The sequence below is a fragment of the Neocloeon triangulifer genome, unplaced genomic scaffold (genome assembly GCF_031216515.1).
Source record: "Neocloeon triangulifer isolate White Clay Creek 2 clone unplaced genomic scaffold, ASM3121651v1 ptg000003l, whole genome shotgun sequence".
Lineage (NCBI taxonomy): Eukaryota > Metazoa > Arthropoda > Insecta > Ephemeroptera > Baetidae > Neocloeon > Neocloeon triangulifer.
This window is the reverse complement of record NW_026775546.1, coordinates 2,650,608-2,677,364: the sequence shown is the minus strand read 5'-3', so window position 1 is coordinate 2,677,364 and position 26,757 is coordinate 2,650,608. Positions and strand designations below refer to the sequence as shown.

Here is a 26,757-nt window from a genome sequence, read left to right as displayed (position 1 = left end):
AAGAGAAAAACATAAAAATAAGCATGCCAAAAGGGATACTAAGGAAATAGCTGCGACGATTCCTCAGATTGCGCCCACTTGTTTTCCAAATACGGAATCAGCAAGAGATGATCTCAGACCATTTTATTATTGTGCAAAGGCAATCCCGTTTTTTATTATACCTCTAGTCGATTTTGCAATTTAAATTCAACTTACATTCATTCAATTCAATACATTATTTGAAAAAAATTCATAGCCCTCTTATTAGATTTAAATATATAAGATTTCAAGAAACTATAACTGAAAAAAAATAATCTTGGTATTTCTGTATCGCATTCCAAAATATAAATTATAATTACTTTAACAATGACTTAATTGAAAATAAAATTAATGAATTTGTGATAAAATTGCACCCAGAGGGAAAATAAATTCTGATAAACTCTTCGGTCGTTTTTCCAACTGATATAGAAAGTAACACCGTCCGAAATGGCTAATGGAACCATCCAGGTGCAATTAATCTCCATTAATCCAGCAGTGACAATGGTTCAGTTTGACCTCTGACCTGGCTGGTGGGCCACCTGTTGACGGGTCGGCGCGTGCGCCCGGCCGCGGTGATAAAAGAAGTCGGCGCCGCGACAGCTCAGTTCAAGTTCAGCCTCCGAGCGGCGAAACTCGCGTAGGTCTCCACCGGTGAGTTTATGCATAGTTTTTAGTTTAATTTTTCAAAATTTTTTGTAATTTAATTATAAATTTATTCGGAAGCAATTTCATTCAACTGCGAACTTGCAAGGTTGTTTTATCTGAATAATAATTTTCCGGCTGATTTGCATCATCTGAATGAGTATGGTGTTGTTTGTCAGGGTCAGGGTCACATGGTCACCAATAACAGCTTGTTTTCGACGAGCCGATTCGCGTCACCCAATTGCACACATGTGGAATATTTATTTTCACGGATTGCGTATATCATTATCAAAATTTATAAGTTTTTTTTTTTACTAAAATTATAATTTCATTCGAAATAAAAAATTTCATTGCAAAATAAAGCGTTAAAATGTTATCCTAGCTCTCTAATGTTGGAGATAAGCTTATGACAGGTGCAAGAGAGAAAAAACTGTGTTCTGATTCTGACTGCTGGTTAAAAGCTTGTCAGAGGACGAGAGGACTGTGATGTAAAAAATAAAAATAAAAGTGCTATGTATGCCTTCCTCGCGTTATTTGTCGTGCAGAAATATAAAAAAAAAACATTGAAGCTTTGATGTGAGTTCTATATCATTTTTGCTTATTAAATTTGTGCCGATGAATATACCAAAAAGGCATTTTACCAAATTCATTTTAATTATCATACCAAAATGAATATTTAGTAAAATAAAATTCAAAATTGATGATTTAAAAAAGGCAGCTGAAAAGTTTGACTAATTGTAAGGACACCTATTTGATTCAAAATATTGTTTACAGTATAATTTTTTATTCATTTGATGTCTAATTTTAAAAATTAAGTTTTTTGTCAGGCTGGTCAAGCTGGTGAATTTTCATTTGCCCAGAAAAGAAGAAGTAAATCAGAAAATATAAATGAAAAAAATGAGGCTAGGGCTAAATAATGTTTTTTTATTCAAATAAAATAGTGATTCCATGGAAAATTAGAATGCAAAATACATTTGGAAATTTTTACCATTAAAGACTGAAAATAAAATCAGAAATGATTGAAATGAATAATTCATTTTGGGTTTGTTGTAATTTTTAAATACTGGCAATTACAAATAGTGAAATTGCATCTGGCCTTTAATTATGATCATGATTTGAAGCAGATGTATTCAAATCTGCAGAACGATTAAGGCAAAATTCCCAGAACTCTAAGCTGAAAAGCTTATATAACCGAAGAGATCGAGATTCAAAGCCAAGCTTACTTTGTGTCAGAGAGTTACAGTCGGTCGATTTTGCAAAAGAGCAAAAGTTGACCCGCATCAAAATTATACTTAAAAATCTGCATCCGAAAATGGCGTGCTCAAGTCCCGGGCAAAACCCACGCGCAGAGTATGGCACGCGGGAGTATACAAGGAAAGGTCTCATGCAGTTCAGCTTTTCCTAAATAAATATCCTTTGTTAAATGTCGCGCCTGTGTTGTTGTAAAGACCGCAGAGATGAAATGTAAAAAAAAAAAAAATAAGAATTGACCTATTGTATTAATTTAAACGCTGCTTATATTTTCTCTTGGGAGATGCTTGCAAAAAAAGCATTTCAAATTAGTTGGTAATTGCTTTTGTTTGCTTTATTGATCGTTTTTTGGGTGCTTTAAATCAGATTTACTTGAATTTATTAGACTATATTTTTTGTATTTTGCACAAGTTAACAAAATACAAAAGCACTTTAAAAGTTAAATGACTCTATGCCACTTTTTCCTTGGAGAAAATAACTGGAATCGAATATAATTGTTAATTTATCAAATATTATTTTGTTAGTTTGACAATTGTTTCACATTCAATTTTTAGCAACAATTAGTTTGAGGAAAGAATAAATAATAATAATTAATTGATAATTTATGAATATTGAAAATACATAATAATTAATTATAAAACTTATTCCAAATTATATTTATAATATCAAAAATTAAAATTTTAAACATACTCTTTATTAATCTTTGTGTTTATATAATTCATTGTTATGTCAACTTCTTCAAAATTTGAAAAATTAATCGTTAGAGAATGATCATTAATTTGCTATAGCTCATTTTAATTACTTTAATTATTTCCAAGACCGTACACGAAACTCTAAAATTGTAATATTTTCAATATTTATTTATCTGTTTCATTGTTAGTTAATTCTTATTTTAATTTCAATTCATTTTTATAAAAACCAATAAAATATAATTTTCAAAGCCTCGCTAATTTTCTGTAAATATATATTTTTTCAATGGGGTGAACTTATTTTGGATTGCTATAGAACATTTAGCTCCTCTGTGTTAACTATTTTTTACCAATTTGCCCTTCCGATGAGATTTGTTCGCGAGCGAACGACTTTAGAGAGAGTCGTGTCTCGCGTCTGGCGTCCCAATTAACAAGCCGCTTCACAAACAAGCTCGCGCTCGTAATTAAACCTCTTGAACTTCCGCACAACTTTTGCTATCGACTCTACACTATGTCTCTCGTTCCAATGGCTTAGGAATTTCAGCTCAATAGAGAGAGCAGAGCTGATAGTTCTCTTCCTTTTCATTGACGCACAACAATTTGCTTATGCATCTCTGCTGCTCCCTGATAAAGCGGCACCGGCGGCTAATGAGTAAAGTAGGGTTTGCCGGTAAATCCGCAACACACATTGCGTACAGAGATGACGGCTGCGGGTGCGCCTGACAGCGGAGCAGCCGAAAATAGCTCGTTATAATTTCTGTTTTCGTGGTGCGATCAACAACGGTATTAATATATTCAAAACACAAACTGGATATAAATCAAACGGTGAAATTCAATGACTTAAGTCAATATTCGCACGTATTAGGGCCAAATATAGGAATGGCAGTCAATTTTGTTAGAGTTCCAAACGGACATAGCTTTGGGTGGTCGCTTAGTATTTTAATGAGTATAGATTGCTAAATTAATTTAGATTTATTGTTATTGCGTCTATTATGCGATTAAATACTCATAAAAATTCAAACAATTTAATCTTCTGGTTTGAAACTTTTTCAATTTTTAAATAACGGTTATGAAAATAATTATATAGTTAGATCAATTTTAAATATTTACGATTTACGATATTTAGAAATTGCCACATTTAATAGAGGATTTGATTCAATCTCATAAATCGATACTGATCCTCTCATTCCGTCCTGCTTAGTCAGCGTTAAAAATTCCATTTCTATTAAAAACGCAATGAATGTGCCACGCAGTGCCACGTTGGCGAGCTTGAAAATGAACAGGTATAAAGAGGGATCAGCAGCAAGAGTTGTAATAATTAAACTCTCTTTTTTAGCGCAGAAAAATCACCAAATTTGAATATTTCATTTGCGTTTACTGTGCAAATATTTAATATAAAGAATCTTGTGAATAAAATCTGCTCAAATGCTGCTTTCACACTTCTTCATTTTCCAGTTTCCACTGCCTCTTTTCATGCATAATATTTGCGCTGAAAAGGAAAACCAACGTCTTGGAGCTTTCTTTATATTTGTCGTGTCTGGAAATCTCAGAAAGGGCTCCTTTTGCACAAAATTCATGTATATTTAAAAGATAAGTTTCTACCTACTAATAACTCGCTGATTTATTCTGCACTGGAAACGTCTCTTTCCTCATCATTATTGTTTATTTTTACAATTTTTGCAAAACATTTTACATGTTAAAATTCTACGTTAGTGAAGTTGGCGATATAGCCAACAGTTTTTGGCATTTTTTTAAAAGTGGGGAAGTTGGCGATATCGCCAACTTTTTTTATCTTAAAAAAGGGTTATAAAAGAATGCTGATTGCGTTCTAGGGGATGCATTTGCTATTATAAATAACCCGTTATGCATTAGACCTCTAGAAGTACATAAAATGTGGATTTTCGCGATTTACACCCTCAAGGCCGGGTTCAGCCGCTTTCTAACCCACCCCGTTCGACACCCTTGACACCCTTACATAAAAAAACAACCCTTACATCGCGGCTGAACCCGGCCTTCTAATTTAATTATTCACCTGAAGGTATTTTTATGGTGCCGACTACAGTGAAAAATCAGTTTTTCGCGATTTACACCCCCACGGCCGGGTTCAGCCACTTTCTAACCCACCCCAACTAACACCCTTGACACCCTTACATTAAAAAACCACCCTTACATCGCGGCTGAACCCGGCCTTCTAATTTAATTATTCACCCGAAGGTATTTTTATGGTGCCGACTACAGTGAAAAATCAGTTTTTCGCGATTTACACCCCCACGGCCGGGTTCAGCCGCTTTCTAACCCACCCCGTTCGACACCCTTGACACCCTTACATAAAAAAACAACCCTTACATCGCGGCTGAACCCGGCCTTCTAATTTAATTATTCACCCGAAGGTATTTTTATGGTGCCGACTACAGTGAAAAATCAGTTTTTCGCGATTTACACCCCCACGGCCGGGTTCAGCCGCTTTCTAACCCACCCCATTCGACACCCTTGACACCTTTACACAAGAAAACCACCCTTACATCGCGGCTGAACCCGGCCTTCAAATTTAATTATTCACCCGAAGGTATTTTTATGGTGCCGACTACAGTGAAAAATCAGTTTTTCGCGATTTACACCCCCACGGCCGGGTTCAGCCGCTTTCTAACCCACCCCATTCGACACCCTTGACACCCTTACATAAGAAAACCACCCTTACATCGCGGCTGAACCCGGCCTTCTAATTTAATTATTCACCTGAAGGTATTTTTATGGTGCCGATGACACCTGAATATCGGTTTTTTTTATCAATTTTTAAAAAAATTAGAGAATTAAATATTTAATTAACAATTAAATATAAGTATTAAAAAAATTTCCACAAATCGCTGGCCGCTGTAAATTGATTATCCATTTTTGAATTTTGAATGACTTGAAAATTTCCAATCTTAATAAAAATAATTTAAAATCGAAAATTTTGACAAAGACCTTGTCTTATAAAATTTGATAAAGTAACAAGAAATTAATTTTTAACTTTACGGGGTTGACTATGTGCATTATCTTTCCGGACTGTAATTTTCATATCTGGATTTTTTTCTTAAAAATAATTCAATTGAAATGAAGATTTCAAGAAAATTTCTAATAATTAAAAATATGCATTACATTTTTCTTTACACTATTCACTTCTGTAGCAATAGTTCCAAGCGACAACAGTAGTACTACGACGAAAGTGATTCCTGTGTGTGTTTGCTATGCGGTCAGAAAGGCACCCAGTACCACCTGGCCGAGTGCAAAAATCGCGTCATTAGTATTAATGACTATTCGAAAATGAAGTTAAAGACTTTAACTTTATTTTGTCGCGCACCACATTGAAAATTGCCTCGTAAACTTCTCTTAGTTAAGTTGAAGTTGTACTCAAATGAGTTTCAAAATAAAAGCATATAATTTATTCAATTTAATTATTAATTCTTAGTCGACGTATAAATACAGGTTAGCATCACCCAGAGCAACCCATACCTTTTTGCTAATAATTTTTTTTCATAAACTTCTAAGTCAAATTTTCAATTTGTAGCAGTCTGGTTTGAATTTTCTATTTTCCAATTTTTTAAATTGTTTTTTTTTATTTGAGAAGATTGAGATTTTCTTGATGGTTTCATCTGAAATATTTTGATAAGCATGGTACTGAATGAGGATTTTTTTTTTAACTCTACCCAATTTTATAAATGTATATATGTTGTGTTTCCTGCCCCGGACTTGTTTTAAATTTTTTCATAATAAATTTCATAAATTTTATTTTTTGATTAAAATACTAAATTTACTAATTACTAAATTTATATCAAGAAAATGAAATTCCCAAAAGATAATTGAAGTGGAATATGTAAAAGTAATCAATTTTAAGAAACAACAATAAAAATTAAATGAATTGAAAAAATTGCTAAGATAATAAATCAAAATTCTGGAAAATGTGTGACGTAATAATTATTGTATTTCTTAAAAAAATTCATAGGGTGTAAGTTTTTTTCGTTATCCAGGAAATCAAAACAAGAAAATAATTTTGATAAAATAATTTTGATTTCAAACAGCTGATATGCTAGATGAGAAAAACACAGTAGAACAAGGCCGTGGGGGTGTAAATCGTGAAAAACCGATTTTTCACTGTAGTCGGCACCATAAAAATACCTTCGGGTGAATAATTAAATTTGAAGGCCGGGTTCAGCCGCGATGTAAGGGTGGTTTTCTTGTGTAAAGGTGTCAAGGGTGTCGAACGGGGTGGGTTAGAAAGCGGCTGAACCCGGCCTTGGGGGTGTAAATCGTGAAAAACTGAATTTTCACTTTAGTCGGCACCATAAAAATACCTTCGGGTGAATAATTAAATTAGAAGGCCGGGTTCAGCCGCGATGTAAGGGTGGTTTTCTTATGTAAAGGTGTCAAGGGTGTCGAACGGGGTGGGTTAGAAAGCGGCTGAACCCGGCCGTGGGGGTGTAAATCGCGAAAAACTGATTTTTCACTGTAGTCGGCACCATAAAAATACCTTCGGGTGAATAATTAAATTAGAAGGCCGGGTTCAGCCGCGATGTAAGGGTGGTTTTTTAATGTAAGGGTGTCAAGGGTGTAAGTTGGGGTGGGTTAGAAAGTGGCTGAACCCGGCCGTGGGGGTGTAAATCGCGAAAAAATGATTTTTCACTGTAGTCGGCACCATAAAAATACCTTCGGGTGAATAATTAAATTAGAAGGCCGGGTTCAGCCGCGATGTAAGGGTGGTTTTTTAATGTAAGGGTGTCAAGGGTGTAAGTTGGGATGGGTTAAAAAGTGGCTGAACCCGGCCGTGGGGGTGTAAATCGTGAAAAACTGATTTTTCACTTTAGTCGGCACCATAAAAATACCTTCGGGTGAATAATTAAATTAGAAGGCCGGGTTCAGCCGCGATGTAAGGGTTGTTTTTTTATGTAAGGGTGTCAAGGGTGTCGAACGGGGTGGGTTAGAAAGCGGCTGAACCCGGCCTTGGGGGTGTAAATCGTGAAAAACTGAATTTTCACTTTAGTTGGCACCATAAAAATACCTTCGGGTGAATAATTAAATTAGAAGGCCGGGTTCAGCCGCGATGTAAGGGTGGTTTTTTAATGTAAGGGTGTCAAGGGTGTTAGTTGGGGTGGGTTAGAAAGTGGCTGAACCCGGCCGTGGGGGTGTAAATCGCGAAAAACTGATTTTTCACTGTAGTCGGCACCATAAAAATACCTTCAGGTGAATAATTAAATTAGAAGGCCGGGTTCAGCCGCGATGTAAGGGTTGTTTTTTTATGTAAGGGTGTCAAGGGTGTCGAACGGGGTGGGTTAGAAAGCGGCTGAACCCGGCCTTGAGGGTGTAAATCGCGAAAATCCACATTTTATGTACTTCTAGAGGTCTAATGCATAACGGGTTATTTATAATAGCAAATGCATCCCCTAGAACGCAATCAGCATTCTTTTATAACCCTTTTTTAAGATAAAAGAAGTTGGCGATATCGCCAACTTCCCCACTTTTAAAAAAATGCCAAAAACTGTTGGCGATATCGCCAACTTCACTAACATTAAAATTCTTGCTAGTGGTGGTGCCTTTTTGTCCCAAAATTCATTTTTTTCTCAAATAATTTAACAATTATGTAAAAATAATCAATTGCTGTTGGAATTAAGGTTAAACATTAAACCGCATTAAAAATTGAAAACATTGAATTATTATTACACTAACTCTCACTAGCGAAGATTTTCCTAAAACTTTCACTTTCAAGAACAAAAAGACCCCGTCCACCGAAGACCGAAGTGAGCCCTGTTATAAATAAGAATGTAATAAGCAGGGACTTTTAATTAAGCGGTTAATATTTCTGCAAAAACGCATATATCATAGCACATTAAAACCCTCTTCAAATTCGCAGAAGTGCAAATGTCGGTCGACTCAGTCGGGGCTGTAAGCATAAACACACACCCAGGACAGCATTCATAGGCGACACATGCTATGCCCTTGGGTATCAATTCATTCAATTAACTTGCACGCCTTTTGCCAGTGTGAGCCGTTGCTGTGTTCGCGCTCATTAATCAACGCGTAAAAAACGTAATATGGGACACGGAATAATAAAACGTAGGGAAATGTGTGAAAAATGCACTCTCTGTCAATTAGGTGGCGTTTGCATAACTCATGCTATATTATAGACTGTTTTTTTTATCGCACGCAAACTTTTACATGTTGTAACAGATTGGTTTTATTTGTGTGCAAAATATAGGTTGAGTGGCACTTGTATGCGTATATTTGGCGTCGGTGCTAAAAATATAATTACGAGCCGCCCGCGCAATTAGGTCAAATTGCGAATAAATAAAAGCGATGCACTACGACCACGCCTCTCCGAAAGCAAATTTACTGAATGCGGGCCAAATTAATGCTCCCTTGTGGTGACACGAAGCTCTTCAAATTTAATTAGGAAACACTTTCCGTATTCAATTATTGATCTTTTACGCCAACAAATGGAGCTTAAATGTGAAAAAAACTGCAGATTTATTAAGCACGTTCTTCTTAAAAAAACAATTGTAATTTTAACTTTAATTTTGATATTTTTTTATTCATTCTCTAATTTCAATTATATCAATCTCTAAAAAATAAAAAATAATTTAAATAAAATAAAAATTGAATTTAAAAATGAAATAATAAAATACATATCGAAAGACACCTCTCATAATAAAGTACCAATTAATTAATTCACACAAATATACACAAAATTAAAAAATAAATATTGTATTGCGTGTTAAAAATTTTCTTATAATGAACCCTTTTTTGGCAGTTTCTCTTAAATTTTTTTCATTCAAACAAAATTACAAAATTTATTAAAATTATTTCGCTGTAGTGTTTTTGGTCAAAAATCATTTTAATAGCAAATATCTTTTACAAGACTTTCACTATGATGAAAGTTGCACATTTTAAAATTTGTTTTTTCTACTATTTTTCCTTCTCCTTTGCACGTGTTGCCAAAACGATTCAACTCTGATCTGTCCACTTTAATATTTGATTGGCAGCGGAAACAAAGCATCATGTCTGGTCGATATTATTGCATTATTGTTTTGGCGATCTGTTAGTTTCTCTGTTGAGTCGGGGGCGTATTCACGGGAAAATAAGGGTCAACTATATAGAGCATATGTGAGAATCTGAAGCCTGCAATGCCTGCTGTTTCAGATAAAACTTAAAGCGGAGAGCAGGCGGATCACTCGGCACCGCCATGGAGCTGGTAAGCCCACATTTCTTCTCTCTTCCTCAACTTTGATATTTATTTCCTCTAATTAAATAACTTCAAGTTTTGTGTTGCTAAAGAGGATTTTTGTTTTATATCTTTTACGAGCAGACGGACAACATGGGGCCGATTTTCACTAGTCCCGAGGATCAGACGCGCATTTTACAGCTGAAGGCCCACGAGTGCTTAAGGACGCAGTTGAACGCCTCGATTGCGACCCCCGAGGACCACTGCCCACCGGTTTGGGACGGAATCATGTGCTGGCCAGCGACACCGCCGGGCCAACTCGTGGTGCTGCCCTGTGCCAACTACATCGCTGGGTTCGAATATCAAGTAAGAGTGAATAATATTAAAATGGCAATCATATTAAAAACAAATCAATAAATTAAATGCAAGACAGTCTTATATTCTCATATAATATTTAGAGATTTCTTAAATTAATTTTGTCTCAAATGTACCGATAAACAAACTGTTGAAAAAAAGACGACTTTTTAAGACTCAAATTTTTGTTTCAAACAAGTCTCATGTTAAGTAGAACATGATCAAAAAAGTCTAAAAATGTATCATTCGTTGGGCTGTTAACTTGAGAAAACGATGTTTCAAATTTATGAATTTATGTTCTCTTGCTAACTTAAAATTAACTATATTTAGAAATCCTATATCAAGTTTGAATATTTCACTTTGCCCAATTCTTGGTTTAAGTTTTAAAAACAGTAAACTAATTTGCTTCGGTCAATTGCAGTAATTTTGAATGCTACATTTACTAATTTTTTTTATGGAAATCTTTAATTTTGAAAGTAATTTCGTATTAAAACCGTGGACGCTTTTATATTGTTTGCAGGGCAACGCAAGTCGGCTGTGCACAAACGACTCTTCTTGGTTCGTCAACAAAGAGCACAACACTGACTGGACCAACTACTCAATGTGCTACAAGACACCGTTGGCCACAGTGGTGATCAAATTGGCCGACATGGCAAACCTCTCGCACACCATGGTAAGTTTTGGGCAAAACTTTTTTCCTCGAAACTACAGCAAGCGTTCTTTGACGAGACGCGGCTCTGCTTAATCTTAATCTCGTTTTGCAAATTCTCCCAAAAAAGATTGTCAAAAGATCAGCGAAGAGACGAAGACAAACTTTGTCCTTATTTTAAATAATAACATTGCGGCGGATTCTACGAAGCGATATTTTTCAAAAATGAGGAAGAAAATAATGTAAATACCTTGTCAGAGGAAAAGGGCAAAAACCCGTCCTTGGTCAAAGACGTTTAAAGCAGAGAGGATTTGCCGGCATCTGTCGCTCCTTTTCTACTTCAAAAAAGAAAATGCGCTTCACATAAGCTCAAAAAGGGGAGTTGTTATTAAATTTTGATGGAAAATCCAACCCTCTGAATTCCCCCAGGTTTTGAAAGGAGCAGAAACAGCAAAAACCAGGCAACGCAAAACTTTCAACAGAGGAATGAAAATTTATTGTTGTTTAATTCTTGCAACACACTTACTTTTGCGATCCTTTGTTGGAATTTACAGAAATTTTGCGCTGTTAGGATGAAATATAAAAGAAGATAATAAAACAAAAGACATAGAAAAGTTGTTCATTGCTTGATGAAACTCTGCAATTTCTTCATAAAATAAAGTTGTTGAGAACTACTAGTTTTTCTGCTTAAAAAAGATCTCAGAAAACTATGGAAAATTGGGGGAATTTGATGAAATAAATATTATGATACTTATTAATTAATATTAATAATAAATAAAATATTTAAAGCAATTATTGAAAGATGCAAATTAACAATATAAACTATTTAAATCATAGAATTTTGCTCTTCATCTCAGCTTAAAATTTTTCTCATACACCTCAAAACTTGATCACTCTCGACAGATTAGGGTGAGCTGGTTTCAGTGGTTTCGTTATAAGCAATTAGATTCCCTGATGCCCGCAGACGAGAGATCGTTTTTTTCGCATCAATCTTCCCCTCGCGAATTCGGTGGCGCACGAGGAAAATTGGCTTCGGCCAAAGTTTCTTTCTCGCTCAGCCATGCAGCGACGCTCGAATTCCCTCTAATGATTGATGCTGCGCTAATTAGCTCGACGTGAAAATTTGATGGAACGCGAATGCCAAAATTTTGACTGATCAGGTTTAACAACAAAGCACTCCCCGAAAATTACCTAAAAAAAAAGGAACACGCTTACAAACAAATTTTCTGGAAATGCAAAATCCTTAATTTGAATGAATAGATCCTTTTCTATTTCAAATTTTTAAATTATTTTAGAAATTAAGTTATAACTAATTAGAAAGAAGGAAATTTATGATCAAAAAATTATATCAAGATCCTAATTTATTTTCCTGCATTCCTTCTATCTAATTTGTTCAAATTTAATTTTGATAGAATGCTTGACTAACATTATAAAGAATATTAAATAAATTATTTTCTTTTACTTTCTTAACATATTTTTTCCACTCTTTTATTTAATAAATCAAAAGTAAATTCAACATCAATATTTTTTACGATCATTTTTCAATTAATAAATTCATTCCTGTTGCTCCAGTGAAAGCGTTTTTGTTTTTCATTAAATTGCGAGAAGCAGAAGATGTTTCAGTTTTACGATCTAAAAGTAAAACTTGATTCAAAGTGTGGTCGACAATTTCATTTTCGAGCCGCAGGGGTGTCTCTCACTGTCAACTCGGCGCGTGTGTGGAATTTTAAATTGAATTTTGCTGTTGCCGAGCTTTCAGCACCTCGTCGGCGCTTTGCCCGAATTGGCTTCCACCTTCTTTTATCGATCGTGGCTTGCAACAAGTCGCTCTACGTGTTATGTCTCTGAGCGCAAATCTGCCCTAAGTGCTCTTTAACAGCCTCTTAAATATACAAATTGGTGTGTTTAAAGTATAAGAGAAAACAAAATTTCCTTAATTTTTTATGAAATGGAAAACCAACCCTGCGACGAAATTTTCCTTAACTTCCGTTACAACACTTAAAATAAGCAAAATAAGATTTAAAATTGATGTAACCAACGAATTCCAGAAATACCTAATTAAAAATCAGCAATTGCGAAGGAGAGCATTCTTTTTTTTTTATCCTGCTACTTCTTGTGATTTGAGCCCCGCCGTGGGTTTGAGGAATTTTAATAAAGACCGGCACGTGCTGCTCGTCGCGTCTCTTATTTTATTTTCTTCTACCTTGCTGCCGATTTGGCGAGAGAGATAGCGTCAATTTCTCTAGATTTTTTTGCGACAACCCACGTGCGTGTTGGCTGAATCTGAGTCAACAAACCATTAGGAACGGCAGCAGGTGCTTGCTGGACAAACAATTACTAAAGAAAGCAGCGATTGCCATCTCGAGGGCAAACACCCCTGCCGACAGCTTTTACCCCAATTGCTAACACGTACGTCCTTTGTCGGGTTCGTATAAATATTTTTTTCCCTCGGGCGGATGACGTGTGCCTGTCCAATCGCGTGGAAAAACAACCTCTTGATGCGCGCAAAGTGAAATTTCAGGTCAATATTGAATCGGGAGCAAAGAGGGAAATGGGTTATTCGGTCTTTTTATACGTTTGAGACATAAAAAAAAAACTTTCGTCGTCTTTTGTGTGTATTGAATGAGACACCCACCTGCTTCTTCCCACAAATTTTATTGCATTATTGACGGTTACATCAATAAATCTTATTAAATGTGCGTTTTTTTCATATTCATGAAAAAATTCCCATTAAAAATTTTTCATTACTCTCCACATTTGCTGATTATACAAATCTCTTTAATCACGCAATTTGTATTCACAAACGGATATGTTTGTAATCTTTGATTTAATCAATTTAAAAGGTTATGGATACTTTGTTTATAAATCATGCAATATTTGAATGAAATCAGTGGCTCCGTAAAATTACCAGTTCTAGCATCTAATGGTGCGAAGTTTCAGATTTCAGTTATGTTCTATAATTTAATGTGATTGAATAAATTTTAAATTTTTTTCACCATTTCAAAAATAACCCTTACATATAGCATAACTATAATATAATTATATTAATTGATAATTTTATTGTAAAGTATTATTTGAAAAAACTTTTAAATAGCTTTAAATACAAAAAATGAAAAAGCGACTTTGTTTTTATAATCTTTGCCAATAATCATTTTTGAAGTCTAAATCATGCTAAATGGAAGCGATTTTTAGCTTTAATTTTTCCTCTCTAGATGGACCCCAAAGTTTTGAAATAAGACTATATTAATAAATTTCGGGATATACCAATACCAGGAATAAAGTTAAACTTTTCTGTTCGGCAACTATACTGTTCACTGTATTTAATCTAGTTGTTGTCCACATTTTAGTTCCTCTTTAATCTATTTTCAATTATACTTATATAGAGGAGCTTATCTGCTCGAACAAACAATCAATGTACTAACAACGATAAGCTACTCTTAGCAATATATAACAAGAGTTCAATCGCTTGAGAGCTCGTAAATAAATAAATTATTGATGCGGCCTGACGTTGGAACATTCCCACAGGAAATATATCATCTCTCGTAAACAGTTTCCGGCGAATCTAGAGGGATTATCTATGGATAGCCCTGGGCAGTTTGCAACTTGTTCCTCAGGTGTTTGAAGAGGGTGCGGATTAATTATCCGCTTGATGGCACATTTCCGAGTGACACAGCAAATCGAGTTTGGTAATTTTGCAAAATCAAGAATGAGTCTAAAAATAGAATTCACACTTGAATAATAATATATTTATGTCATTCATTCAAAAATGAAATGTGGGAGACAAAGGAAGGTAGACCGGGAGAATTCCTCGCTCGGAAATTGGCATTGGCGAGAGCACGAGCCGGAAAATTGAGTTTTGATGGAGTGAGAGGGAGAGAGATTCATTCAAGTCTTCGCTCTCCGAGAATGGAAAATGGCACTTTATAAACCGTAATTTTCATTCGCGAGTTTGTTTTTACACGCCGTGTCACAGAGTTGAAGAGAGAAAAACAAACGATTAATTGGCATTTCTCGAATGAAACTCTCGACACACTGTGGCGCGCATTTGAGGAAACGACGTGGTGCGAATCTTAATTAATTTACAGTGGCTGCCTTTTACACGCCGGCAGAACAGGCGCCACTCAGAAAGTGCACAAATTGACTCTCTAGCAGTGTGAAGTGAACTACAAACTGGAATTAAATTATACAATGTAGTTCTCGAAAGTTTCCTTAGTCTCTGTATAAAATTAAACTTTTTTAATAATTATTGATAAAATTTTAATTTCACCACTTTAAGAGAAAATAATATCTATTGTACACTGAAAAAAAAAAACAAGAAATACACTTAATTTAATAGTTCGTTTTTTTTCACTTTTTTAACTCGGCTTTTCTTGATGAATCGTGTAAGACCATGTTTTTTTTTTTAATATTGAGAATTAATTTAACAAAGTAGATATTTTGAGCCCGTTCACTGTTTCATTGTAATTTTTCTTTACAAACTAATGCTTACAAATCTGAAAAACACTGAAAAGTTGCTAAATTTTTAAATATTTAAAATATTACGTTCTTTATTTTAGTTAAAGCTCTTTTATCAATTCATAAAATAAATTACTTTTATTTTTCTCCTGATTCTGATTACTAAAATAGAGTAAGTTTAGACAATACAATAGGGCTTGAAATATTAAATGATTTGTCTCTCTTAATTTTCACTCTAACCCAAAATTATTTAAATTTTGATTGACTTTTCTCACAAGATTTTAACCATTTGAAGCAAAACTTTTCATAGATTTTTGTTTTCTCCCCTGATTTTTTTTTTCAAAACAATTTTATGCAATTTGTTTATCCTGAAAGCTGAAACTGGCATATTTTAAAGTATTTAACTTTTCAAACTGCTGTATGTATTAAAAAATCTTATTTTTTTTTTCAAATTTACTTTAAAAAAAATCAAATATAGCTCCGGCTGAAATGAAACGACTGAATAAGCTTATGAAATTTCTGTTGACTTAAAGTTTTAGAGATGGAAATAAAATAGGGGAGGTAGAAACCGAGGAAACGTGGCTCGGGTGTCGGATTTTCTTTCACCTTCTTTGAGAACCCGAAACTCGGAGAACTGAATTGGCTGGTGTTTGTTGCAGGCGTGGATGCCGATTTTGAAGCCGGTGGTGCACGTCGGCTTCGGCTTCAGTCTGCTCTCGCTGCTGATCGCCTTTGGTATCTTAGCAACGACAAAGTGAGTTTCCTTTCCCGCCGACCGTGGCGAGAAAGCATATCATTATTATTATTTGTACCTTTACATTTTGCGTGCGAAATTCGTCCGCTCGCCTGCGTCCTTTGGCGCCAAGCCGAGTGTATTTGATTTGATTAATTATACAGCAAAGCATGCTCACTGGACCATACTTTACTTGCCTTGAATTATTATTTTAACTTCGTGTAAACAAACCAAACAAATTTTTTACCTTACAGATACCAATTATTCATCTAAGAAATATTTCAATGAGGCAATAAAAGCTCACAAAAGTAATTACTTGCTTTCTTGAAAGCTAAAGTTAACTAAATTTTATTAATGGCTTTGAAATTTGATAGACAAATTTTGACCCTGAGTGTCTAAATGAAGGTTCAAATATATTTTTCCCGCTGCAATTTTTTGTTGGTTGGAAAAGTAAGTGAGCCTCGATCCGAAGAAGCTCTGGTTCGAAGCTTAGGGGGTGCCAATTTGCTAATAGCGATTTCCACTTTGGTCATATTAAAGGAATTTCCGTTTATTATTAATTTTTTTTTAATTGAAAAATTATCATGTTTTTCCATTAATTAAAAAAATTAGCAAAAAAAAATAATATAAAATACGGTTTCCATTCTTTAATATCTCCTGAAAGCCAGATTAAAATCAAGTAAATCCCACCCGCCAAACAAGATAAAATAATTTCCGCCCTTTTACTTTTTATCTTTTTTTTCTCGTACCCTTTTTTGTGCTCGCCCGTTTGGAGTAGCCAAAAACAAACACGCGTGGGCTAAATCCCTCAGCTCTCTCTCGCAGGTCCAAATTTTAATGCACACTCACGTCCACCCCGCAAATCTCGTGGAAACCGCACCACTCAGTCTTTCCTGCTATTTGTTTCCATTTTTCTCAGAAAACTCCGCTGTCCCCGGAACACCCTTCACATGCACCTTTTCTCTTCATTCATCCTGCGCGCCTCCATGGGCTTACTGAAGGACTCTTTGTTCATTGAGGGCGTCGGAATGGACTCAGACATCGTGGTCAAGGGCAATGACACCTTTTTCAGCCAGCAAGAGGTTTGTTAAATCGAATTTTTCACCTAGATTTACTGAAGCTTATTTGTAAATACCCAGAAAAAGTTTTTTCCCATAAGTGATACTTAAAGCAATGGAATTTTCCTTTTAAATGAGATTTTCAAAGTGGAAATTAATCCAGAAAATTTTTTAGGGCCGCTTTATTGCTTTTAGCTGATAAATTTAATACAAGTGAATTTTAAAATGATGAATTTAAAGAAAAAGTTTGATTTTGAATTTTCTTTTGAAATGCCTTTCACTTTCGTCTAAATCATTTCACGCAATATTTTGTGGCAATTCATTTGGAGTGAACTTTTTCTCATCAAAGTTAAATATTGCGAGAGAGTTCTACGCATATATAAATATAGAATCGGTCGTTGGTGCCTAAAAGCAAAGTTTCAGAAAGTTTCCTTTCTGTGTTTAATTTTGATGCGGCCACGATACAAAAGCTCTATTGAGCGCCTATGCCGGCAGCTGCTCGCGACGTGATTGAACTTTGAAACTCAAATATCTGCGAGAGCGCAGTGAGAGACAAACGAAAGAAGAGAGAAAGAAAGGCACTTTATTTTCCTTGAGATTCGTAGCGATTGCTGCTCTGGAGGGCACGAATTATTTATATATAGAATGTATTCAGAAAAAAACTTCCTTCTCAGTGGTTTATTATTGCTGGAGTGAGGAAATTTCTTTCTTGAATTGATCTTTTCATTTCTTGTGAATGGTTTGAGAAATCAAATCAATTCCATAAATATTCTTATGGGAATTTTCTCGTAATAAAATAATGATCAACAAATTTTTTTATAAAATCTACCGATTTTTTGTTTTTCAATCGTGATTTGAACGTTGTACAGTATCAATGAAAATTTTCTCCAGTTTTACCAAGAATAAAAATCTTGGTTTTTTACAGAACCCTCGGAAATTCTCAATTTTTATTTCAAAATAAAGTATATTAAAGGAAAATTGTTCTAATTGAATACAATCCTGCCATTTTCAAGGGAAATTTAAAAAAAAAAATATATTACTTTATATTCCTTTTGATATGCAGAATTGGTTGCAAGTTTGAAGTAATTATTATTGAAATTTTTATGTGTAAATGAAGCTTTGAACGATCACGCGTGGATTGTCAATCACTGGCTTCGTTTTCATTTGGACTGTCGCGGCTTCTCTCTCATTTCCCGCAGCACCGCAAAGCCAGAGTGATTAAAGTGTCAATGCGGTGATACTCGCCAGATTGCATGCGTCCTGCGCCATCAACAAAATCACGCACTGCTTTCTCTCTTCTCTTCTCTCGCTGAAATTAAAAACCTCGTTCCGGGAGATGGAAAATAATAATGAAATGGTTTTTGTTCGGCGGTGCGCAGAAGAATTGGGCGTGCAAGAGTGTGACCAGCTTGTGGCAGTTCGCGCTCGTGGCCAATTACTCGTGGATCCTGATGGAAGGCCTCTATCTGCACAACCTCATCTTCCTCGCCCTCTTCTCTGACTCCAGCGCCATCACTCTCCATGTTGTTCTCGGCTGGGGTGAGTAGAAAACAATTATTCTATAATTACGTTTCAAAAATCCACTCACTTTGAAAAGAATTTTAAATTATTCTGAGAATATATTATTAATTAGCATTTTTCCTTTCTTTAATATCAATATTTTCCTTAGCTTTTTTAAATTTGTTTCTACAAAGGCTAAAAAGTAAATTTGTTCTAAATTTAATATAAACTCAGCTTGCTCCTTTTCACTTGGGCAAAATTATGACAAACGACGAACACAAGCAGGAAATAAATATATTTCAAAAATTCTCTTCCTTGAATTCTTCATCCGTAGCCCCTGGGGAAATATCCCCAGCTCGCTGTGAGTTTTTCCCGCTCGCTTCGAAAAATGAAATATGGCGTTCTGAGTCATTGAAATTGTGTATGCCAATCAAAAAGCATTCGGCAAACTGAAAATACGAAACCCAATTAGGACGGTTGCCGCTGGCTCTTTTTTCTTTCTTCCATTGTTTTCCAAAACGCCTGCCCGCGGGCGATGTATGCAACCGGCGTTGCGGTTATGCGTAGCAGGCAGCCTACTTTTCCATCGCGAACAAAAGCTCTTGTTAATTAGAGCCGCTTTTCTATATTTTAATATCGGTCATGTTAATGGATTCCGGGCGAAGGACATGAAAAAATTGTGTAGTGCCGGGCCAGAAATAATAACGCAAAAATGCAATAATGGAAGAGTTAAGAGGATTTGCGAGGCGGATTAAGCGCGCGCCGTTCGATCGGTCAGGCATAGGAGAGGAAGAAAGCAGCGTGGAAAGGATTTGCTCCGCCAAAGCAAAAATGCAAATCGCTCCGTAGATTTGCATTCAGAAGGAGAGATTGCACAAAAATCTCGAATGTTGAGCTCATTTTTAATCAAAAATATCTGCAAAGAACTAAATTTAGAATTGCTTGACGATAAATTTTATTTATGGAACTTGCGCACTTGATAGGATTCTTCAATCTGGGTAAGCTTTTAGAATGAGGAAGTTGAAAAATCGATATTTAATTTTTGAGTTCAAAGAAAGTCTGGCAAAATTGAAATGAATAGTAATAGTAATCATGGAAAACAAATACACTAATTTATAATACCTTATAAAATTGATTTTATGTGGAAACGCATTTGAAATATTAACATTTCTCAAATTTATTAATTTTTTTGTGACACGTTTTTTACCAGGTATGCCAGTGGTGGTGGTGGGTTCGTGGGTGATCATTCGCGCCGCCTTGGAGAATGACTTTTGCTGGACCACGCAGAGCACGTACGTTTCCCTCATCATCCGAATTCCCATCGTCGTCTCTATCCTGGTGAGCAAACAATGACAGGTTTTCTTGCAATCTATTCAGAAGGCTAAACAACACGACTGTCGATTTTCTTTCTTAATTAACTCAACTGACGAAAGAAATTGCGCAAGCAGCTTATTTTTCTGTTGCAAATTGGCTTGTCTTTGTATACACAGCTAAGCTTTGAAACGTCTCTTGCCAAGTTTGTATGTCGTGTGGGCGTTGGAAAGCAATTTAAATGCTTAATGAAGCACTGCAAAACGTTCAAAGTTGCACAAGAAAAGGTTTCTAACCTTATTTTTTTATTGCTTTAACAACCTTAAAAGTCTCATTTCGACAAATTGATTAAATTAAAAAAATTAATTAATAAACGTGTCAACGATTTTGATAAAAAAATTTTAAACACTCATTTGCTAATGTTTAGATCAACTTCGTCTTCTTCCTCAACATCATCCGCGTGCTCTTCCTGAAGCTCAAGTCGTGCATTTCCGAGGAGACCCGCAGATACAGGTATAGGTGAGATATCATCCACCTGCTCCCTAACTATCCCGTGAAACTCCATCGGTGTTTTCAATTCATCAAATTGCATCTCTAATCTCACTGAATAAAATTATTCAAAACTAGAAAATGGGCCAAGTCGACTCTGGTGTTGGTGCCGCTGTTTGGAGTGCAGTACGTTTTGTCGCTGGTGCTCTCGTGCTTCACCAAGGACAACCCTAATGTGGAACTTCTCTGGCTGTTTGCCGACCAGGTGTCCTCTTCCTTTCAGGTTGATTGAACTTTTAATTATTAATTATTAACTTTTGAAAATTAAGATTGATTGAAGGAGAATAAGTAATCAATATTTCATTTTCCTTTCTTTTACCTCTCAAATTTTCTGTTTCTCAATTTTTTTTAATTGATCTTGATTGAAAAATTGTATTCATCTTGAAAAAAAGTTTTTGAAATATCTTTTTGTAAATCAGGGTTTCTGCGTTGCGGTTCTGTACTGCTTTCTGAACGCAGAGGTGCGCACCGAGTTGTCCAAAAAGTGGATGCGCAGCCCGTGGCGTCAAAAGAAGAGCCTGGGCAAGGGTGGACGAAACTCGTCACGCGGGTGGCGTCTCCGCTGGTCCCGCAGCTCCTACGCCACCTCGAACGTGTCCATCGAGTGTCGCAGGGCGGTCGCCATCGACACTAAACGACCTGCCGTCTGCGTGCCCCTCTGCGAAGAAATAACTGCCAGGCGAGAAAATGAGCCCAAGAGGTGCCGCTGCGATGATGTAAGTTTGCAAAATTGATTTTCCTTAGCGAGAAAGAAAGTTTCAAGAGGCTGGAGAGGTTTTGGGAAATGGAAATTTATAAATTTTAGATTTCTTGAGGGTTTATTAAGAGGAAGAAAGAGAATATAACTTTATTTGCAGAGATTCAAAGAAATAAGCAACCAAAATGGATGCTAATCAGAAAAAACTTAATTGCAGGCTCAAAACTTTGCAAAGTAAGCTCCAAAAGCAATTTCAGATGTTTGAACCAGTCTGAAAAGCTTATACTTGAAACCTAAATTTTAAAATGCTGAATAGTAACAGTTTCCAACCCCTTGAGTATCAAGTTTTCACCAAAGAAAAAAATATTGCGCCGTTCAAAGGTAGATTTGAAACTGCTCAGTCCCAATTACATTCGTACATATTATATGGCTGAAAGAATTTCTTGAGTCTCCCTTTTAACACGAACTTGTACCAATTAATAATTTTTCTCGCAAAGCCAGAATTTTCCTGTTTAACTTTCGCAGCTCTCTTTGAACTTTTATAATTGTGTAGGCGTGCGAGTGTGAGGAGGAAGCGGCCGTGATTGAGATTTGATGCCGGGACGTGCGTTTCTGGAACAAGAAATCTAGTTGTGCTGCACAAGATCTCTAACCAACCGAGCGGAAAACTATAATAATATAATTAACCTCGCACTACTTTTCGCTCTCCTGCCAAAGAGGCGAGCTGGAAAATCTCTACGCGCCGTCAAATTAGAAAATATGTGACAAAAATTCATCGCCAAACTCAGGCATTTCGCCCTTTTCCGTGTTTTCTAGTCGTTGACTGTTTACGAATATAATATTATAAATATTAAATGTGTTCAGAGTTCATATTTTATGTCGTTATACAAATAACCGTTTATAAATGTGATATATCTACGTGTCATATATATGTACAATTATATAAATTTTGAAATTGAGATTTGCCTTCAGAAAAATCATTGTCTGCCATATTTTTCTGTCTGGGCGAACTTAAAAAAATTTAAAAAATTTTGAAAAAGATAATTAATGATTATATTTTGCCACAATTAATTCTATAAGCACAAAACTCAATGTATCAAATTTTCATAATTTATTGCAGGAAAAAAACTTCATGAGGGCATTTGTAGATTTTGAAATAATTGAAAAAGTCATTAATTTTGTGTGAAACCAAATCTCCATTTCATCTACCTGTCTTGACCGTCGAAGAAAATAAAGTCTTCATGTGCTGTGATTTGTCCAATTAACAATATCGTTTTATTTCAAATATTTGAATTGTTACAAGACTTTTTAGAGGAGAAGTTTTAAATTAAACTCATCTTACAAGATATTCTCTAAAAGTTAAAATAGACATCAGGCACATCTGCTTTGTCTCTAATTTAAAAATCAGTTAGAAGGTGAGTTGTCCTAGGAGTCGTCCGCCGGCGACGGCGCCGTCGACGCGTGCGTCAGTGTGGACGGCGACGCAACCCCTACCCGCATGTGCAGTTGCCAGTCTGCTGATGCGCACCCCCTTGGCGGCCACCGAGTGCACGACCTGTGCCAGGTCGGTGACGCCATCCAGCATCAACAGGTTGCCGCCGAGCTCGACGCCTTTATCGCCGAAGCGGGCGTCATCAACAGCCAGCAGGGAGGGCACCCCTTCCACCACGCTTCCCCTCACGCACCTCCCGTTGCTGAAGTTGACCTGAAGCCCCTGCTGTTGTTCGCCGTGCAGGTGCTCTGAACGCACGGTCAGGTTGGCTTCCTTTGCCAGGGTGGGTGCGTTGATCAGGTTGGCGGTTTGTGAGGCCAGCATGCCAGCCAGCACTGCAGGTCCCAGGTGACCTGAGAGGCGCTCGAGACCTGGCCCGAAGGTCTGAACGGTCACGGTGCAGTCTGAGGAAGGGCCGAAAGAGCCCAGCGCCTTAGCCAGGTCGACCCACGGCTTTGTGCTCGCCTGGACGGCCGTCGTCAGGGCTGGGCAGTTGACCACTCCGAAAAGGGCCTCACCCTGAATAATTTACAAAAATAATTAATTTTTTTGAATAAAACATTTAATCTTAAATATAATAGAAGTCAATAGTGCAGTCACCAACTTTTTAAATAAACATTTTCTCAATTTTCTCCTGATTATTAAAAAAAATCTAATTTGTTTACTGACCTTCGTAAGAGCGACGAATTGCTCTGCAATCTCAACGGCAACCCTTTGCTGTGCCTCAGCAGTGCTGGCACCCAGGTGAGGCGTAGCCAACACCCTGGGGTGTTCCAGCAGCCTAATGAGACCTTCAGACTTTGGAGGTTCCTCGGTGAAAACGTCCAGCGCCGCTCCGCCGCACTGTCCAGACTCAAGGGAGCGCAACAAACCTTCCTCGTCGACGATGCCGCCACGGGCCACGTTGATAATGTAAACGCCCTTCTTGCACTTGTTCAACACCTCAAAGTTGATCAGATCTTTAAAAAAAATAATACAAAAGAGTTAACAATTGCAAAAAAAAAATCCGGGAATTTTTAGCATGTATTTTTTAAATTTTTAAAGTTAATTATTTTAAAATAACTCCATTGTTTTTATCATTTAATTTTTTTACATACTTCGTGTTTGAGGAATGAGTGGGGTGTGCACAGTGATGTAATCAGCGAGTGGCCAAATTTGTTCCAGTTCCATTTTCTCCACATTGAACTCGCGAGCAGCCTGGGCACTGATAATAGGGTCGTAACCAATTGTCTGTAGAAATCAAACCAAAGTTTAAACAAAATTGATCGAAAATAAAAAAAAATCAATTTTTACGTACATAGATTATAACAAAACATAAAAATTCAAAAGTGTGCCCTTCATGAGCGTATATATTCTAAGGAAGAAATACCCGTTCAAGACAAAGCTAAAAGAAATTTGTTTTTGTGACAGGTTTTCATTCCCCTACATTTTTTTACGAATAGAAATTTTAATGATGAAGAGCTATTTTTGTATCTGTGCTGTAAAAAACCCAAAATATTTAAGACCGTTGAAACCCATTTTAAAATCTGAATCGTCTGAAAATCTACATGAATTTGCATGTTTTTTTTTTGAATTTACAAAAAAAAATATCTATTGGTCGCATATTCTTGATCCGTCTAAAATTAGCCTGTTAAAAAAGCGACTATATTTGAGCAAAAAAGAATAATATGGGTCGACTATTCTGCTGTAATAAAAATATGATAAAAACCTTTCAAAGTTATAAATAAATAATCGGATCAGTATACTTGCCAGAGAGTGGGTGGCTTTTAATATTTTGTATTACATGTTGCATAACCATCTTAAAAGTCGTCCTTACCAGGAAGAACTGAATCTTTTTTTTATATATAAAATTGGATATCGCGAATAACAGTCTCCTACGTAAAAATAAAAATGACTAAAATGGAAATTTTTGTGTTGAACGGGTTGCGTAATAAACGCGTTTGTCAAAGTTTTCCACACAAAAAACCCACTTATTTTTTATTGGCATGCTGATTTCAGACAAATAAACATATTTTTTGTCCGAAGCCACAGAGAGTGAACAGCCCAGGTCACGCACGTAAGGGACGCACAGAGCAGCACACCACACACCACCCTCACGAATTTTGTATACCCTTCTTTCGGCCGGCGAGTGGTGTGCGGTTTGACTCTGGGCTGCCACTTCTCTCACCCCACTTGTGATGACCTAAAAGTTTTTGTTTTCGTCGAAATCCAATTTGGCGAGTTTTATTTTTAAATTAAAAATAAAGTCGCACCTTCATTCCGAACGCCTGCATCCTGACGGCGACCTCGCGGCCGATGCGACCGAGGCCCAGAACGGCCAAAGTTTTTCCGTAGAGTTCGGTGCCCGCGTAATTCTTCCTCTCCCAACTGCCCTTTTTCAACGCCGAGCTCGCCGGCGAGACGTGCCTGAAAGGAGAGAATGGCTAAATTAATCAGCAGCACTCTTTTTAATTTCGCGCGTCGCCCAAGTATGCCATGAACCCCTTTCATTCCAAAGAAGAAAGGGACTTTTCATATTTACATGATTTCGCGCTCTGGCAAACCAGAAGCGACCGTGTTTTTAATTAAAAAGGAAGGTTTTAATAAAATCAAGATGTGAAAATTGCATTTTACCTGGCCAGGCTGGATATCAAAGCGCACGTCAGCTCGCAGGCGCTGATTGAGTTTCCACCAGGTGTGCTAGCAAATAAAGGACAAAATGAAACAATATTTCGTGAAAATGCACTGCACAAGTTTTAAGAGTAACAAAAATTAAGTTTTAATTAATAAATTTCAAATATTAACGGGGTATTTTGTTAATCTTTATAAAATTTGATTAATTAATTTCAAAAAACACACTTTTTAATTTTTTCTAATACAAAAATTTTGCTTATCAAGTTTCAGTTTTTACTTTTTGAAAAATTTCAATTAATTTTATAATAATAATAATAATTTTATAAATTAATTACACGAAATAAGCCGTTTTAAACAAATGTTTATACATTTATTATTATTTAATAATCAGCAAATATTCAATATAAGGTTACAAATTTGTGCCGTTTTCCCAGCTCAAGTCTATTAAGCAAAAAGTAATCTTTTTCTTATTTGAATTGAGGAAAAAATTGGGAAAGAATTAATTGATATGTTATTTTCATACTTCATGACGAGGATTCCCCTGGCGGTGGCCGCCTCGAGGTCAATGTTGTCCACGCCGGTGCCCGCCCTGCCGATGACCTTGAGCTTGGGGGCATTGTCCAGCACCTGGCGGGTCACTTTGGTGTCCGAGCGCACAATCAGGCCGTCGTGTTTCTGTAAACGGCAGCACAAAATTGAGTACAATAATCACGACTTCTTCTTCTTCTTGCTTGCTTCATCAGCGTATTCGGAATAATCCGGTTCGTCGAACGAATCGAACGAAACCTCTTTTTGTGTAAAGTAAAGACGTCTAGACTGCTTGGGGGCACTACTTTAATGTTCCTCAAATCGTCGCCGCAAATGCGTATAATAATTGGATTGAGTGAGACGAGTCTCTCGGTCGCGGCCTTTTATTTTTTTACTGCGCCTCTTTATTATTATATGCGACAAGGAACAAACGAGAAAACGTCATAGGTGTTTTTATTTACCGGGCGACGAAGGGCCTCGGACACGACGCTTTTTATTGTTGCTCAATCGCTCTGGTCGTTCGATCTTTCATAGACTCATATGCACATGAGTCATAATGGAAAAGCACATAAAGCTCGATGCTTCCAGAGAAAAATTAATCAAAAGAGACTCCTGATGGATGGGCTTTATGATTACGTAATGGAAAAAAAATTGTAAAAAAGTACATACAGGATAAATCTATTCTGCAAGATTAGCATTTATATGTTGTTAGCAAAATTTGCAAGATTTTAAATTTAACTCACGCGAAAGAAAAATAATTACATTATTATTATTAAATTATTATATTCAATTTTTTTCCTATTAATTCATAGGAGAGGAAAAATAAACTATTTTTTAAAAATAAAATTTAAATTAATAACTCACTTTGATTTCCTCCAGTAATTCTGGAAGTGGCATTTTGGTCTTGAGCGTGACCCGGATGCCATTGTCCCTGAGAAGTTGGACGCACGCCTGGTCGACGGCGTCGCTGATGAGCACACTGTCCAGTCTCATGTCTGCGACTTGTGTCCGGTCGCGGAGCCTCGG

At 36.3% G+C, this 26,757-nt stretch overlaps 2 protein-coding genes across 3 annotated transcripts; one reads left to right on the top strand and one right to left on the bottom strand.

Annotated features, from left to right (window-relative positions):
- The first annotated feature begins 628 nt into the window (after nt 1-628).
- Nucleotides 629-22,357, top strand: LOC132192929 (parathyroid hormone/parathyroid hormone-related peptide receptor-like). 2 transcript variants are annotated; one of them, XM_059613169.1, is made up of 12 exons: nt 629-669; nt 9,771-9,822; nt 9,937-10,158; nt 10,667-10,819; nt 15,910-16,004; nt 16,903-17,065; nt 18,421-18,580; nt 19,752-19,879; nt 20,280-20,365; nt 20,480-20,624; nt 20,821-21,117; nt 21,652-22,357. In XM_059613169.1, exons 2-12 carry the CDS (start codon nt 9,814-9,816, stop codon nt 21,691-21,693), a joined length of 1,500 nt encoding a protein of 499 aa, XP_059469152.1. In that variant the 5' UTR covers nt 629-669; nt 9,771-9,813; the 3' UTR covers nt 21,694-22,357. The 2 variants fall into 2 exon arrangements, with proteins under 2 accessions (XP_059469152.1, XP_059469151.1); XM_059613168.1 differs by having other exon boundaries at nt 20,280-20,371.
- Nucleotides 22,346-26,757, bottom strand: LOC132192928 (D-3-phosphoglycerate dehydrogenase). Its single transcript, XM_059613167.1, has 7 exons — nt 26,596-26,757; nt 25,727-25,878; nt 25,204-25,269; nt 24,843-24,996; nt 23,688-23,820; nt 23,260-23,549; nt 22,346-23,109 (listed from the first exon to the last, which is right to left on the bottom strand). The coding sequence occupies exons 1-7, from the start codon at nt 26,722-26,724 to the stop codon at nt 22,507-22,509; spliced, it is 1,527 nt and encodes a 508-aa protein (XP_059469150.1). The 5' UTR covers nt 26,725-26,757; the 3' UTR covers nt 22,346-22,506.